The following is an 18,512-nucleotide window of genomic DNA, read 5'->3' as shown; positions in this document are numbered from 1 at the left end:
TACCTTGGTGTTCTTGGGCACAGGGACCATGAACCATGACAGTATCAGCCCCCTCCCCCCGGTGACTGACCTCGGGAAGCACCCTGGAGATGTCCTGAACTTTGACCCCAGGAAAACACAAAGTCTTTGCCCCAGGTACAGATATATGAACTCCTTATCATAATCGCCAGAATGATCCGGCCACTGCCATGTCTCGAAGCTGATTGCGAGGCCAGAGCCACAGAACTCACCTGAGAAAAGGGCTGCTGAGACGCCGGCTGTGTGCAGGACACAACAGCCAAAGGAACAGAGCTCTGATTCAGAGGGCACAGCCAAGAGGAGGGGGCAGCGGAGGACCAGTCAGTTGATTGACTAGGACAGGGAGATGTAGCTGGAGTGACATCCACAACCATGGAGGGAACACCCAAGCACCTGGCAGAAGACAGCTGCTATGAGACTCGAAATTGAGCTCAGGTGCATCCTGTTTCTATTGATCATCCTTAAGATTTTTCTACAACTTGATTGGAGTCCACCTGTGGTATATTCAATTGATTGGACATGATTTGGAAAGGCACACATCTGTCTATATAAGGTCCCACCGTTGACAGTGCATGTCAAAGCAAAAACCAAGCCACGAGGTGGAAGGAATTGTCCGTAAAACTCTGAGACAGGATTGTGTCGAGGCACAGATCTGGGCAAAAGTACCAAAACATTTCTGCAACATTGAAGGTCCCCAAGAACACAGTGGCCTCCATCATTCTTTATATGAAGCCAGTTTAGAACCACAAAGACTCTTCCAAGAGCTGGTCGCTCAAGGATGCTCAATTTCACTTCTGTTTCAAGACAATTGTTAAATAAGTTTGGACACAACATCATGGGCATCACCTTTTAGTTAAAATAAACAGTGGATTTCTGCTGTTGTGGGCCTTTAACCATCTGTCTGACTTTGTTGTTCACACAGGAGAGAGACGGGACTATTGTGGATCCTCTGGGGAGTCTACAGGAGAGAGACGTGACTATTGTGGATCCTCTGGGGAGCCTCAACAACATGAAGCTGAGGAGGCAGAGAAGAGTATCTCCACATCAGAACACCTCAAACACCAACGGAGACCCACCGGGAAGAAATCTCACCACTGCTCTGACTGTGGGAAGAGATTCCCCTCTTCAGCAGACCTCAAAAGACATCAGAGAATCCATACAGGAGAGAAACTTAATAGCTGTGATCAATGTGGGAAGAGTTTTAGTGTTACAAGCAGCCTGAAAGCACACCAGAAAACACACACAGGAGAGAAACCATATCGCTGTGATCAATGTGGGAAGAGTTTTGTTACATCTAGCAGTCTGACTATACACCAGAGAATACACACTGGAGAGAAACCTTATAGCTGTGTTCAATGTGGGAAGAGTTTTAATGTTCCAAGCAGCCTAAAAACACATCAGAGAACACACACAGGAGATAGACCTTATAGCTGTAGTCAATGTGGGAAAAGTTTTGCTTCATCTAGCCAGCTGACTATTCACGAGAGAACACACACAGGAGAGAAACCTTATAGCTGTAGTCAATGTGAGAAGAGGTTTACTCACTCAAGCAACCTGATGGTACATTTGAGAACACACACAGGAGAGAAACCTTATAGCTGTGATCAATGTGGCAAGAGTTTTGTTACATCTAGCTGTCTGACTATGCACCAGAGAATACACACTGGAGAGAAACCTTTTAGCTGCACTCAATGTGGGAAAAGTTTCACTCAGGCAAATATCCTGATAGCACACCGGAGAACTCACACAGGAGAGAAACCTTATAGCTGTGATCAATGTGGCAAGAGTTACTCTGGTAAAAGAGCAATGATAAAACATCAGAAAGTACATACATGAAGGAGTTGTTTCATGATATCAATGAAATAATGTCACAATGTAGAATGTTTTAACATTGTAGTAGGAGTATTTTAATGGTATCACAATGTAGAATGTTTTAACATTGTAGTAGGAGTATTTTAATGATGTCACAATGTAGAATGTTTTACCATTGTAGTAGGAGTATTTTAATGATGTCACAATGTAGAATGTTTTACCATTGTAGTAGGAGTATTTTAATGATGTCACAATGTAGAATGTTTTACCATTGTAGTAGGAGTATTTTAATGATGTCACAATGTAGAATGTTTTAACATTGTAGGAGGAGTATTTTAATGATGTCACAATGTAGAACCCTAAATGTTTGTCCCCTGTTCTATTGATTTCAACATGATATGGATATTAGCCTCAGGGGGGAAATCCAGGCTCTGAATTGGAAGAGTACTATTTATGTGATTAACATCAAGTGTTGTGTTAGACTTACCTCGTCGGTGACCCACTTGAATCAAAATGCAACACTTCAAAATGTAGCGAGCTGTTTTCTACAAATTGTCCTCTAACCATTGATGCACACATTATTCCCAGATTCTGTGTGGTTTGTTTAGCTGTGTTAACAGGACGTGCAACCTCATCTCCCTCCTCTCGCACAATTGATTTCAACATGATATCGATGAGTGATGACAAATAAGTGTTGCGTTCCTTTGTTTAGCGACCCCTAAATGTAAATGCATCACTCCAAAATGTAGCTGACTGTCTTCTGCAGGTTGTCCTCTAACCAGTGAGGTAAAAGATATCTCCCATTTCCATGTGTTTTTTAGTTGTGTTAGCTTCAACAGCATGTACATTCTGAGTTCTCCCCTAATAGATATCAGTGATGTATTGCCTCTTGTTGTTTCTGGAAATTGGTTATTGATTCAGATTCGGTTAAAACTGTGTTTTGACATTGGGGCTATCCCACCTAGCAAAGACTATTCTGACATCCAATCTAAATTCGGTTTTGGTTGAAGTTGACATTTATTTGAAAGTACGTATTTTTCAGGTCGTTGTTTCGACGACTTGAAAACAACTTAGTTTCAACGTACTTGCAGCATGGAGGTAGTATAAAAAAAATGGTCTATGAACAGTTTTATTAACAATCATACATCACTCCAGCTTTTACACACAGTTTTTATTTACATCATTCAAGTGCTAATTGTCTTTATTCCACTACTGAAGAAGCATGACTCAGATCACCTCATATTTCAAACGTTCGGCCTGACAAAAGATACAGTTTTTATTATTCAATGCCTCTGCCCGACGTCCAATCTACGCTCGGTTTTGTCCAATCAGTCAGGCCACTGAATATGCATAAGCAATGTAAAGAGATGGGGCGAATGAGTGGGGAAAAGTACATTTGACACAAATTACCTTCATAAGAGCAAAGAACAACTGTGTGCCTGGGGGGAAATTAACTTTCATACAGCCAAAAGGGGTGAGAAATTACACCAATATCTGTGGACAATTTGCACTAATGTAAATAAACATGGATGATGGAACATATTCCTTTTTTCTGACGTGATGAACCACTAAGGGGACATAAATATTTACCATCTAAACCATGTGTGACCTCTCACCTCTGGCTGTAGAAGTGTTCTTCCTAACCAGTCCCTCAACAGCTCTCTGACTGAGCTCCACCCTCACTGGGTCCTCAGAGGAGAGGAAGGCTGAGGAGGGATGGAAGGATGAATGGATCAATCAGTCAACAAGTCAGTAATATAAAGAGAGAGTTGATCATCTTAAATGTCCATCTCCCACCCATGGAGAGACCTATATACTGTATCCAGGGTTGGGTAGGTTACTTTCTAAATGTAATCTGTTAGTTACTAGTTACCTGTCTAAAAGTGTCATCAGTAACGTCACTGTTGGATTCCCCAAACTCACTAATGTAATCTGATTACTTTCTCCTCAAGAGGTTCAAGTTAGTACCACAGTCATTAAATCTATAACCTTAACCACACTGCTAACCCTAATGCCTAACTAACCCTTACCTTAAATAACCCTAACCTTTACCACACTGCTAACCCTAATGCCTTACCTTAACCATACTGCTAACCCTAATGCCTAACCCTAACCTTAACCACACTGCTAACCCTAATGCCTAACTAACCCTTACCTTAAATAACCCTAACCTTTACCACACTGCTAACCCTAATGCCTTACCTTAACCATACTGCTAACCCTAATGCCTAACCCTAACCTTAACCATACTGCTAACCCTAATGCCTAACCCTAACCTTAACCACACTGCTAACCCTAATGCCTAATCCTAACCTTAACCACACTGCTATCCCTAATGCCTAATCCAAACCTTAACCACACTGCTAACCCTCACTGGTCCTCAGAGGAGAGGAAGGCTGAGGAGGGATGGAAGGATGAATGGATCAGTCAGTCAATAAGTCAGTAATATAAAGAGAGTGTTGATCATCTTAAATGTCCATCTCCCACCCATGGAGAGACCTATATACTGTATCCAGGGTTGGGTAGGTTACTTTCTAAATATACAGTTACTAGTTATCCAGAATTGTAATCAGTAAGTAATCTGATTACTTTTAGATTATCCTCCCCTGAAGAGCACAGGTTAGTACCAAAAAACCTATTTTGAAACCTAACCTTAACCACACTGCTAACCCTAACATTAAATTACCTTAACCATACTGCTAACCCTAACCTTAACCATACTGCTAACCCTAACCTTAACCACACTGCTAACCCTAATGCCTAATCCTAACCTTAACTACACTGCTAACCCTAATGCCTAATCCTAAACTTAACTACACTCCTAATCCTAACCTTAACCACACTGCTAATCCTAACCTTAACCACACTGCTACCCCTAATGCCTAATCCTAACCTTACATTAGTTTTTTCATACATTTTTACAATAGAGCACATTTTGACTGCAGCTGGTCCGTCTTGCGGAAATCTGTCAGTTCTGCCTCCAGGACAAGACTCATCACAATAAACATCAACCTCCAGGACAAGACTCATCACAATAAACATCAACCGGCTTCAGAGGCATTAGAAGAAGACACATGTAATATTACCAATTGTAACATATATTGCAGGATAAATCAATGTTAGAGGTTACATAGCTGGCCATAAATGGATGTTGTGTTTAACTATGAGTTTTATGTAGGCTTCTTCTAACCCATTGCTTTCTACTACAAATAATAAAACGATTAGGTTATATCTTTCGGCCTAAAAGATAAAATTGTCTTGTCATATTTCCAGTCTTCAGGAATATGACTTGGAATTATGAAGTATAAATTTGTTTTACCTGAGCATAAAGCTAAAACTAAGGACTTATTAGCATACTCTGTTGTTTATGATTGTGTCGTCATGGAGGACTGATTGGGCTCATTGCTTCCAGTTGATAAAGAAATGCTGCTCTCAGAAAAAGGCAGGTGCTATTTGCAGGGGTGCAACTTTCACTGGAGACTTTTTGGAGTTTTCAACTGGCTGGATTTAGGACTGAGCTGTGTGAAAAAAGAAAGCTAATTATGTGAACCTAAACATATCTAAATTGTTAATTATGTAAACATAAACATTTCTAAATAGTTAATTATGTAAACCTAAACCTCTAAATAGTTAATTATGTAAACCTAAACCTATCTAAATAGTTAATTATGTAAACCTAAACCTATCTAAATAGTTAATTATGTGAACCTAAACCTATCTAAATAGTTAATTATGTAAACCTAAACCTATCTAAATATTTAATTATGTAAACCTAAACCTATCTAAATAGTTAATAATTACCCTAATAGATGAGCCAGATATTTTCACCTGATGTATGAATCTGAAGCATCCAGTTGGCGTTTCACTACCAAATATGGTGATGAGAGGAAGCTCAGTGGGAGAAGAAGTAGCTCATTTTCTCATTGATGAAACCTTTGATCTCAATACAGTTTGTGGTTTCCATAACTAAAATCTGTAACAAACAGTGTGCTACGTTTTGTAGACTTTACCCTTTGCCAAAATGTAAATAAAAAATACGCACGTCACATAGTAGGCGTTCCCTAATGTAAATATGCAAATAAATGCCAAAACGCGCCAATAGGATCTCGCTAGCTCCTGCTTGGCTCTGCCCACCCCACCTCTGTCCACTCTGATTAATTTGCTCCCATTGGAAACGATAGGCTCTGGTCTATCTTGGGTTAGTTATAAAAAATCTTTGGCAACTCAGTCCGTGAAAAGAGGTGTGGCTAACGTTAGCCAGCTTGAGCTAGCATACGAACTTGGTAGAACAGAGTAGATCAATTTGATGTTGAGAAATAGTGCATTGTGGGTAGTTTAGAATATACCCGGAAATAAATTCATAAATATATAATAACCCAAAAACATAACTATGTTTGTACATATAGGTAATCAGGTCGTGACTACAACTACATTATTACGTCTTTAAAACTACACTGTTTTGCTACATTGGTGAGTAAAAACTTCCTACCGTTCAACTTTTTGTCTGAAAATAAAATATTATTTTCTCTCAATTGCGTTACCCACTCCAGTCAACAGATGGCCGTCTGGGGCTTTTAGGTTATGCTAATAGTGTGACGTATAATCTAGTGGACGGGACGCTTCTTTCAACAGCAGCAACAGGCAGTCAGCCACCTCCGTAGCTTGCTAGACAAAATAGCCGAACCAATAAAGCTCTTTAGACGCTTTCGTGTATATTAGCCACTGTGTTTTAAACCAGTTTCTGTCGTCTAACGTTAGTAAGTTATTCCATTTAATTTCACATTACGGTGTTGTGGTTATTGGTCAGCTAGCGGACTTGTTAAGTTAGCATTAGCCTAGCTAGCTAACATCCCCGACCATGAGCTCACTAAGCTACTCTCCTGCTACAGAAGAGGAGGTCTGCTGGACGGAGAAAGAAGCTCTCGTGAAAGAGGAGGAGGAAGAGGAGGCTGTTACAATACAAAAACAAGTAGAGGGTGAGGCTGTTACCTTGAAAGAAGAAGAGAAAGACGTTTCAGTTAAAGAAGAGGAAGACGCGTTCAGAGTAAAAGAGAAGGAGGATGTTACAATAAAAGAAGAGGAGGAAGGGACAGAGGAGGATGCAGTTTTTGGAGTTAAAGAGAAGGGGGAGATGACTGTCACATCGAAAAAGGAGGAGGAGGAAACTGGATATCTGGGCCCGGTTTCCCAAAGGCAACTTAAGGCGTCCAATGGTTCAAATGATGAACATAGCAGTAAGATGGTTTTGAGAAACCGGTCCCTGATTAACACTAGTAAGTACTGTCTTAAAAACAGAGGCACAAATTGCAGTTGTTGCAGGGGGTTAAAGGGGAAATCTGCTGTTGCTACATTCATATTTTGACTTTTAAATAATTTATTTATAGACATTGATTCTTGAACAATATAACACATACCTCAGAACCCAGAATAAGCTTTTTTACTCCAATGTTTAGAAACAATGTAAACCAACGCTGTATAGCCTCAACATGGTTAAAACTATAATGTTGATATCATGCATGGTCAGTCCTTGTATCCATAGGTCTGTCTCTGAATTTGAGAGTAGTTACATTTCTCCAGCCCCATCTTCTTATTACCAAAACAGTGGTGGAATGACTGCTTTGTTATTGTTTCAACTGCAGATTGGTTAATTGATGGACGTGGCTTTTTTAAAGGGACAACCTAGGATTTAAACAGAAACAAAATGGCTGCCCAGAGACTTGGTTTGGTAAACAGCTGAGGGATGGGGAGGGCTGGAGAAATGTAACCACTCTCAAATTCATAGAGAAAGCTATTGTTGCAACCGTAACCCAAAACCTAGCAACCTCGTCAAGAAGTTCAGACATCTTGGTGTAACAGATATAAGGTGTTGGCTTGACAGTCGCTGGACCCAGGTTTGAGTTCAGCTCAGGGCTACCCCTCGAATTCACTACACTATGAATACAAGGACTGGCCATCCAGTTGTAACCTACTTTTGAAGCTATACAGTGTTTGTTTACAAACAGTGGCATTATATATATTATTTTGGTTTCGGATGGGGTGATACTGTTGAAACATATGAGGCATTTATAAGTTATATTCTTCAAGAATCAATGGCTATACAGTATATGGGTCTTTCTATAACTGCCAGTGTAGATTTCCTTATGATGTCATAATGATAGTTTAACCAGGTTTCTAGGATATATAGTATATTCTAGAATTCATCCATGATGTCATAATGATAGTTTAACCAGGTTTCTAGGATATATAGTATATTCTAGAATTCATCCATGATGTCATAATGATAGTTTAACCAGATGTCTATATAGTATATTCTAGAATTGCCAGTGAAGATTTCATTTGGGGGTCAAATTATTAGAGCTGTTGATAAGTCATTGTATAATATTCAGCCAATTTCCCCCCATTTTTTTAGGACTGACTCTAGTCGACTGGTCGATTGTTTTGTCAGTAGGCTGTTTGTCGACTGAGATAAAAAATAAAAAAAAAAGATAAAATTGTCGAGTAGTTGCAAATACACTAAATAAACAAATGTATGTGTTCACCCCTTCAAATGAGTGGTTTCGGCTATTTCAGCCACACCCGTTGCTGACTGGTGTATAAAATCGAGCACACAGCCATGCAATCTCCATAGCCCAACATTGGCAGTAGAATGGCCTTACTGAAGAGCTCAGTGACTTTCAACGTGGCACCGTCATAGGATGCTACCTTTCCAACAAGTCAGTTCGTAAAATTTCTGCACTGCTAGAGCTGCCCCTGTCAACTGTAAGTGCTGTTATTGTGAAGTGGAACGTTAAGGAGCCTTTTGGACCTAGAGAGAACAGTCTATGACTTGGGTGGCTGGCGTCTGACAATTTTTAGTGCCTTCCTCTGACACCGCCTGGTATAGAGGCCCTGAGTGGCAGGGAGTTCGGCTCCAGTGGTGTGCTTAGCAGTACGCACCACCCTCTATAGCACCTTGCTGTCAGATGCCAAGCAGTTGCCAAACCAGGCGGTGATGCAGCCAGTCAAGATGCTCTCAATGGTGCAGCTGTATAACTTTTTGAGATCTGAGGGCCCATGCCAAATCTTTTCATGCTCCTGAATTTGAAGAGGCGTTGTCATGCCCTCTTCACGACCTGTGTTGGTGTGTTTGGACCATCATTGGTCAGTGATGTAAACGCAGAGGAACTTGAAGCTCTCGACCGGCTCGACTACAGCCAAGTCGATGTGAACACAGAGGAACTTGAAGCTCTCGACCGGCTCGACTACAGCCAAGTCGATGTGAACACAGAGGAACTTGAAGCTCTCGACCGGCTCGACTACAGCCAAGTCGATGTGAACACAGAGGAACTTGAAGCTCTCGACCGGCTCGACTACAGCCAAGTCGATGTGAACACAGAGGAACTTGAAGCTCTCGACCGGCTCGACTACAGCCAAGTCGATGTGAACACAGAGGAACTTGAAGCTCTCGACCGGCTCGACTACAGCCAAGTCGATGTGAACACAGAGGAACTTGAAGCTCTCGACCGGCTCGACTACAGCCAAGTCGATGTGAACACAGAGGAACTTGAAGCTCTCGACCGGCTCGACTACAGCCAAGTCGATGTGAACACAGAGGAACTTGAAGCTCTCGACCGGCTCGACTACAGCCAAGTCGATGTGAACACAGAGGAACTTGAAGCTCTCGACCGGCTCGACTACAGCCAAGTCGATGTGAACACAGAGGAACTTGAAGCTCTCGACCGGCTCGACTACAGCCAAGTCGATGTGAACACAGAGGAACTTGAAGCTCTCGACCGGCTCGACTACAGCCAAGTCGATGTGAACGTGGGCATGTTTGTCCCTCCGTTTCCTGTAGTCCATGATAAGCACGCCCCTGAGGGGTCTGTGTTGAGGGGTCAGTGTGGTGGATGTGTTGTTGCCAACCCTCACTGGGGGCAGTCTGTCAGGATGTCCAGGATCCAGTTGCAGAGGGAGGTGTTCAGTCCCAGGGTTCTTAGCATAGTGATGAGCTTGGAGGGCACTATGGTGTGGAGCGATGAGCTGTAGTCAATGAACAGCATTCTCACGTAGGTGTTCCTTTTGTCCAGGTGGGAAAGGGCAGTGTGGAGTGCAATAGAGATTGCGTCATCTGTGGATCTGTTGGGGTCGGAATGCGAATTGGAGTGGGTCTAGGGTTTCTGGGATGATGGTGTTGATGTGAGCCATGACCAGCCTTTCAAAGCATTTCATAGCTACAGATGTGACGCTACGGGGGCGGTAGTCATTTAGACCGGTTACCTTGGTGTTCTTGTGCACAGGGATTATGGTGGTTTGCTTGAAACATGTAGGTATTACAGACTGGGTCAGGGAGACGTTGAAAATGTCAGTGAAGACACTTGCCAGCTGGTCAGCGCATGCTCTGGTAATCCGTCTGGCCCTGCGGCCTGGGCCTTGTGTCTGGCCCTGCGGCCTGGGCCTTGTGTCTGGCCCTGCGGCCTGGGCCTTGTGTCTGGCCCTGCGGCCTGGGCCCTGCGGCCTGGGCCCTGCGGCCTGGGCCCTGCGGCCTGGCCCTGCGGCCTTGTGAATGTTGACCTGTTTTAAGGTCTTCCTCACATCGGCTAAAGAGAGCATGATCATATCATTAACCCATTAGAGTCGATTGATGCAAATTTGCTTAAATATAAGTAACCTAAGTAATCCATAGTATGACCATCTTAAAACAATTCCATGTCAGTTTAGCCCCCCCAACGGCTTAGACTTACAGGGGTTAAAGTTCTTTCTCACGTCGGCTAACGGAACGTCACATGTTAGGACTATAACTACTGTGCCCCGAAGTAAACGAGGAAGAACATCTTGGCGCCGCACCTCCCTTTCCTTGGTGAAGAGCAGTGTTTCAATTGAAGGATTGAATGGTCACCTGTGGAAGGCGAGACTTACAGCGAGGTGCAGATTTAATAGTATGTTCCTCGTTTCCCTCCTTCAGGGAACAGTAGTTATAGTCATAACGTTACACTTTTCATATGATGTATTCAGCGTTTAACAGGTAAATTAGACCTCGACGTTGGACTACACTGAGCAACATGTATTGGTAACTAGGTGCCCGTAAGGACCTGCTTTGTTGATATTGCTGTTAAGAAGGCAGAGAAACACTTTATTATGGACAGACTTCTCCCCATCTTAGCTACTGTTTTATCAACATGTTTTGACCATGACCGTTTACAGTCCAGGGTTAATCTAGTGTTACTCCAAGCAGTTTAGTCACATCAACCTGCTCAATTTCCACATTATTCATTACAAGATTTAGTTGAGGTTTAGGGTTTAGTGAATACAATATTTGTGACTAACTTATTCCTTGCCACCCATTCTGAAACTAACTGCAGCTCTTTGTTACGTGTTGCAGTCATTTCAGTCGCTGTAGTAGCTGATGTGTATAGTGTTGAGTCATCCTCATACATAGACACACTGGCTTTACTCAAAGCCAGTGGCATGTCGTTAGTAAAGATTGAAAAAAGTAAGGGGACTAGACAGCTGCCCTGGGGAATTCCTGGCTCTACTTGGATTATGTTGGAGAGGCTTCCATTCTAGAACACCCTCTGTGTTCTGTTAGACAGGTAACTCTTTATCCACATTATAGCAGGGGGTGTAAAGCCATAACACATACGTTTTTCCAGCAGCAGACTATGATTGATAATGTCAAAAGCCGCACTGAATTCTAACAAAAAAATACATTTCTCTTAGCCAATCATCAGTTATTTATGTAAGTGCTGTGCTTGTTGAATGTCCTTCCCTATAAGCATGCTGAAAGTCTGTTGTCAATTTGTTCACTGTAAAATAGCATTGTATGTGTAGGTCGGTTATTTGAGGCACTAAAGAGGGCTTTACTATTCTTGGGTAGCGGAATGACTTTCACTTCCCTCCAGGCCTGAGGGCACACACTTTCTAGTAAGCTTACATTGAAGATATGACCAATAGGAGTGGCAATATCGTCCGCTATTATCCTCAGTAAGTTTCCCATCCAAGTTGTCAGACCCCGGTGGCTTGTCATTGTTTATAGACAGCAATCATTTTTGTCACTTCTTCCAACACTCAGTTTATGAAATAAAAAATGACAATGCTTGTCTTTCATAATTTGATCAGTTATACTTGGATGTGTAGTGGCAGCTTTTATTGCTGGCATGTCAAGCCTTAGTTTGCTCATCTTGCCAATTAAAAAGTGATTCAAGTAATTGGCGCTATCAGTGGGTTTTGTGATTTAATGAACCATCTGATTCAATGAATGATGGAGCTGAGTTTGCCTTTTTGCCCAACATTTCATTTAAGGTGCTCCAAAGCTTTTTTACAATCATTCTTTATATCATTTATGTTTGTTTCATAGTGTAGTTTCTTCTTATTATTCAGTTTAGTCACATGATTTCCCAATTTGCAGTACGTTTGCCAATCGGTTGTGCAGCCAGACTTTTTTGTCATTCCTTTTGCCTCATCCCTCTCAACCATACAATCTTTCAATTCCTCATCAATCCACGGGGATTTAACAGTTTCTACAGTCATTTTCTTAATGGGTGCATGCTTATTAGTAACTGGGATAAGTAGTTTCATAAATGTGTCAAGTGCAGCGTCTGGTTGCTCCTCATTACACACCACAGACCAGCAAATATTATTTACATCAGCAACATATGAGTCACTACAAAACGTATTGTATGACCTATTTTACACAACATTAGGCCCAGCCTTTGGAACTGTGGTTTTCCTAGACATGGCTACTATATTGTGATCACTACATCTGATGGATTTGGACACTGCTTTAAAACAAATTTCTGCAGCATTAGTAACGATGTGATCAATATATGTTGATGATTTAATTATTGTGCTGTTTGTAACAACGCTGGTAGGTTGATTGATAACCAGGTTGCAGTTACTAGTTACAGTTTGGAGCTTTTTCTTGAGTGGGCAGCTTGATGAAAGCCAGTCAATATTTAAATAACCCAGAAAATATAGTTCTCTGTTGATATCACATACATTATCAAGCATTTCAAAAATGTTATCCAGATACTGACTGTTAGCACTTGGTGGACTATAGCAGCTTCCCATCAGAATGGGCTTTAGGTGAGGCAGGTGAACCTGTTACTTCAACGGTATTTAACATGAATATAAAACAGCCACATCTCCACCTTTGTCAATTCTGTCGATGTTATAACCATGTATTGCTGCCACTGTATCATCAAATGTATTATGTGAGTTTCAGAGATAGTCAGAATATGAATGTCAACTGTTACTAGCAAATGATTGTTGTTTTTTAAGCTACATGTGTTAACGTGGGCTATTTTTGCACTTATGGGATGCTTGATTGTTTTAATTGCTTTACTGGGATGCTTAGCGAAGTAGACATGCTCATGTTATTTATGTTAGTGAAGGGTGAACTGCACCCAGTGGACGTCCTACTAGGGCATATTGCCTCAAGTTTTTCTTTTCTTTTTACTATTTTTACTATTTTCTACGTTGTAGAATAACAGTGAAGACATCAAAACTATGAAATAACACATATGGAATCATGTAGTAACCAAAGTGTTAGTGTTATTCTTCAAAGTAGCCACTCTGCCTTGATGACAGCTTTGCACTCTCTTGGCATTCTCTCAACCAGCTTCACCTGGAATGCTTTTCCAACCGTCTTTAAGGAGTTCCCACATATGCAGAGCACTTGTTGGCTGCTTTTCCTTCACTCTGCCATCCAACTCATCCCAAACCATCTCAATTGGATTGAGGTCGGGTGACTGTGGAGGCCAGGTCATCTGATGCAGCACTCATCACTCTCCTTCTTGGTCAAATAGCCCTTACCTAGCCTGGAGGTGTGTTAGGTCATTGTCCTTTTGAATAACAAATGGTAGTCCCACTAAGTGCAAACCAGATGGCATGGTGTATCGCTGCAGAATGCTGTGGTAGCCATGCTGGTTAAGTGTGCCTTGAATTCTAAATAAATAAATAAATCCCAGACAGTCACCAGCAAAGCACCATCACACCTCCTCCTCCATGCTTCACGGTGGGAACCAGACATGTGGTGGTCATCCGTTCACCTTCTCTGCGTCTCACAAAGACACCAAAAATGTCAAATTTGGACTCCAGTCCAAAGGACAGATTTCCACTGGTCTAATGTCCATTGATCTTGTTTCTTGGCCCAAGCAAGTCTCTTCTTATTATTGGTCTCCTTTAGTAGTGGTTTCTTTGCAGCAATTCGAACATGAAGGCCTGATTCATGCAGTCTCCTCTGAACAGTTGATGTTGAGATGTGTCTGTTATTTGAACTCTGTGATGCATTTATTTGAGCTGCAATTTCTGAGGCTGGTAACTCTAATGAACTCATCCTCTGCAGCAGAGGTAACTCTGGGTCTTCCTTTCCTGTGGCGGTCCTCATGAGAGACAGTTTCATCATAGCGCTTGATGGTTTTGCGACTGTACTTGAAGAAACTTGACATGTTCCGGATTGACTGATCTTCATGTCTTAAAGTAATGATGAACAGTCATTTCTCTTTGCTTATTTAAGGTTATTTAAGGTGTTCTTGCTATGATATGGACTTGGTCTTATAGGGCTGTGTCCTGTATACCAACCCTACCTTGTCACAACACAACTGATTGTCTCAAAAGCAATAAGAAGGAAAGAAATTCACCTGTTAATTGAAATGCATTGAAAATGCATAATTGAAATACTTTGAAGAATCTCAAATATAACATATTTTGATTTGTTTCAACATTTTTTTGTTTGTTTATTACATGATTCCATACGTGTTATTTCATTGTTTTGATGTCTTCACTATTATTCTACAATGTAGAAAATAGTTTAAAAAATTAAGAAAAACCCTTGAAAGCACTGAGGCAGTAGGAAGTCCACTGTGTTCCCAGTAAAGCAATGAAAACAAGCAAGCATCCCAGAAAAGTGATAAAAATAGCCCATGTACTGTTAGCACTGAGGTAGTGTGCCTGAGTAGGAAGTCCATCTATACTGTTAGCACTGAGGTAGTGTGCCTGAGTAGGAAGTCCATCTATACTGTTAGCACTGAGGTAGTGTGCCTGAGTAGGAAGTCCACTGTGTGCAGCTCAACCTGCACTAACATGAATAACATGAGCATGTCTACTTCTGTTAAGCTTCCCAGTAAAGCAAGGAAAACAAGCAAGCATCCCAGAAAAGTGATAAAAATAGCCCACGTTAACATATGTAACATTCCCAGTAAAGCAATGAAAACAAGCAATGTCTACAATGTAGATTTTTTTTTTTTTTTTTTTTAACCCTTCAATGAGTTGGTGTGTCCAAAACTTTTGACTACTGTACTTTTGTTACTGTATGTGTTTTTGTGAGAGACTTACCTTTCCACAGAGGTATCAGTGTTTAGGCTGTTCGGGCGCTACAGATGTTTATGTGAGAAGACCGATGATTGGTGGATTGAGATGGAAAACAAATCTCAGCTGAAACAGCTTTTTATTGGTTGATTGTTTTATTATGCCAATTAGATGTCAGTGGGGGGTGCAGACATCAACTCTTAACCTTTCTCCTACCCTTCGCTGAGTCACCTGGATTCACCTGGTCGGTGTATGTCATGGAAAGAGCAATGTTTTGCATATTCAGTGTACAAGTGTCACGGTAACATACAGTGCATTCGGAAAGTATTCAGAGCCCTTGACTTTTTTCCACATTTTGTTACGTTACAGGCTTATTCTAAAATTGATTAAAATGTTGTTGTTTTTTTAAAAGTATAAATTGGTTGATTTGCGACGATGACACAAACATTATATTAAGCAGGACAAATGAGCCTTACAATTTGAATCCAAAAGTAATGTGAAATGCACTCATAAGCAACCTGTAAATGGAGGCTATTTTTGCTGTCAGCCTATGAGAACTCCCCTGAGTTTTCCCCCATGGTGGTGAATTAGTGAATAGACACCAGAACTTAATGTGAGTTTCCTTGAGTAGCATCCAGATCTTGCTCTGATAATGTGTGGTAATATTCAGAATACCTTGTGTACATTGTGGAAAACTACAATCGTCACTCACCATTTTTTGCTCAACGTAGATATACCACATCCATGACTAGTGGTATCTTCTTCAGCGGGGAGAAGTTTCTGCAACCAAATTGCATGCGCATCATCCTCGTGTGGCAAATTTGAGCAAATACAGAAAGGGGCCTGTATTGGTGACTATATACGTATATGCATCTAGATATTCTATATTCTATATTTATTCTATACGATATTCTATATTCTATATATATTCTATACGATATTCTATATTCTATATATATGCCATGCTTGCATTGTTCTGTCTCTCGCACATCCTGGACAAGTATATTTGATTTTTGTTGAGTGTGTATTTTGCAGATTGGTTTGGTGTAGACTACTGACATTTGATTCAAGAGCTTGATCCTATGTTCTGGACATTCATTTATTCATGATCTATTGAGGTAATTACATTGGTGTCAGAAGTAAAAAATCAAATTGAGCTAGATAGCTAGCTGACTAATGTTACGGCGGTGGTGGATTAGCGTAGTCGAGACATCAACTTTACAACTAAAGTGGGGAAAAAAACAAGACAAAATATGACTGTTGTTCACTGATTGTCAAATAAGTTTGAAAAAGCATTTAAACATTCATTAAGAACGGAAATTGTTGTACAACATCATGGGAATCACCTTTTAGCTAAAAATAAACAGTGGATTTCTGCTGTTGTGGGCCTTTAACCATCTGTCTTACTTTGTTGTTCACACAGGAGAGAGCGGTGACTATTGTGGATCCTCTGGGGAGCCTCAACAACCTCATGATGCAGACGAGGCAGAGAAGAATCTCTCCACATCAGAACAGCTCAAGAAACACCAACGGAAACCCACACTAAATAAATCTCACCGCTGCTCTGACTGTGGGAAGAGTTACTCAAGATCAGATTCACTAAAAGTACACCAGAGAATTCACACTGGAGATACATCTCACCACTGCTCTGACTGTGGGAAGAGATTAACCTCTTCAGCAGACCTCAAAAGACATCAGAGAATCCATACAGGAGAGAAACGTAATAGCTGTGATCAATGTGGGAAGAGTTTTAATGCTCCAAGCAGCTTGAAAACACACCAGAGAACACACACAGGAAAGAAACCTTATAGCTGCTCTGACTGTGGGAAGACCTTTTCAAAATTATATACATTACAATCACACCAGAGAATTCACACTGGAGAGAAACCCCATAGCTGTGATCAATGTGGGAAGAGTTTTACTACATCTAGCCATCTGACTATTCACCAGAGAACACACACAGGAGAGAAACCTTATAGCTGCACTGACTGTGGGAAGACCTTTTCAAAATTATATACATTACAATCACACCAGAGAATTCACACTGGAGAGAAACCTCATAGCTGTGATCAATGTGGGAAGAGTTTTACTACATCTAGCAATCTGACTATTCACCAGAGAACACACACAGGAGAGAAACCTCATGGCTGTGCTCAATGTGGGAAGAGTTTTACTACATCTAGCATTCTGATTATTCACCAGAGAACACACACAGGAGAGAAACCTTATAGCTGTAATCAATGTGGGAAGAGTTTTGTTACATCCAGCAATCTGACTATTCACCAGAGAACACACACAGGAGAGAAACCATATAGCTGTAATCAATGTGGAAAGTGTTTTGCTCATGCAGGCAACCTGGTAGCACACCTGAGAATACACACTGGAGAGAAACCTTATAGCTGTGATCAATGTGGGAAGAATTTTGTTTCATCTAGCCATCTGACTACACACCTGAGAACACACAGGAGAGAAACCTTATAGCTGTAATCAATGTGGGAAGAGTTACTCTGATAAAAGATCTCTGATTAAAAACATCAGAAAATACATGAAGGAGTTGTTTCATGATATCAATGAAATAATGTCACAATGTAGAATGTTTTAACATCACAGAAGGAGTATTTTAATTAATATCACAATGTACAATGTTTTTAAAATTGTAGTAATGTAACCTTTATTTAACTAGGCAAGTCAGTTAAGAACAAAGTCTTATTTACAATAGCACAATGTCATTAAAAAGACGTTGAAAAGAAGACCATACCCGACATCCAATATGGTCTTGGTTGAAAGTGAAAGTTGAAAAGACCTCTTCTTCTGGTCATTGTGATTTTAAAACAACTTAATTTCAACGTACTTGCAGCCTATACACATGGACTATCAAAAATTGGTCTATGAACAATTTTATTGACAGTCACATCACTCCAGTATTTACACACAGTATTTCTTTACAACATTCTAGTGCCAATTGTATTTATTCCACTACTGAAGAAGCATGTCTCAAATCACTTCATATATTCAAACATCCAGCCTGACAAAAGATACGTTTTATTATTCCATGCCTCACAATTAAGTTAATTATTGCCAATATATATTAACAAAGGGGTGTACATTTGGTTTTGATACTTAATATTTTACATTTCATGTAACATTTTCAACCAACGGACAATTTTTTGGTACAATTATATTGTTTACTAATAAGCTTATATTTCTGGTTGGATATTACATTCTATTCTTACTATTTTAATCAATGTCATTTCCTTAGAATGCTCACTAGTCTTTCAGTTTATTATTCTATAGTTTTAATCCTCTTATGTTTGTTGTGTTGTAAATATTAAAGTTTTTATTTTCATAATGATTATTACTTTTTTTCCCCTGAAAAGCGCATTGCATGGATTCATGTC

The 18,512-nt window shown here is 40.6% G+C and overlaps 1 protein-coding gene across 1 annotated transcript; it reads left to right on the top strand.

Moving 5' to 3' along the window:
• Positions 1 to 1,005: 1,005 nt before the first annotated feature.
• On the top strand, positions 1,006 to 17,580 carry LOC120042325 (zinc finger protein 850-like; the record flags this gene model as incomplete). Its single annotated transcript, XM_038987138.1, has 3 exons — positions 1,006 to 1,842; positions 6,845 to 7,103; positions 16,538 to 17,580. Coding segments are annotated over 3 exons (2,139 nt in total), but the record flags the coding sequence as incomplete, so codon positions are not given.
• Between the last annotated feature and the right edge of the window lie 932 nt (positions 17,581 to 18,512).

This window comes from Salvelinus namaycush, unplaced genomic scaffold, assembly GCF_016432855.1.
Source record: "Salvelinus namaycush isolate Seneca unplaced genomic scaffold, SaNama_1.0 Scaffold654, whole genome shotgun sequence".
NCBI classification, from domain to species: domain Eukaryota; kingdom Metazoa; phylum Chordata; class Actinopteri; order Salmoniformes; family Salmonidae; genus Salvelinus; species Salvelinus namaycush.
This window is presented reverse-complemented; position numbering and strand designations above follow the sequence as displayed.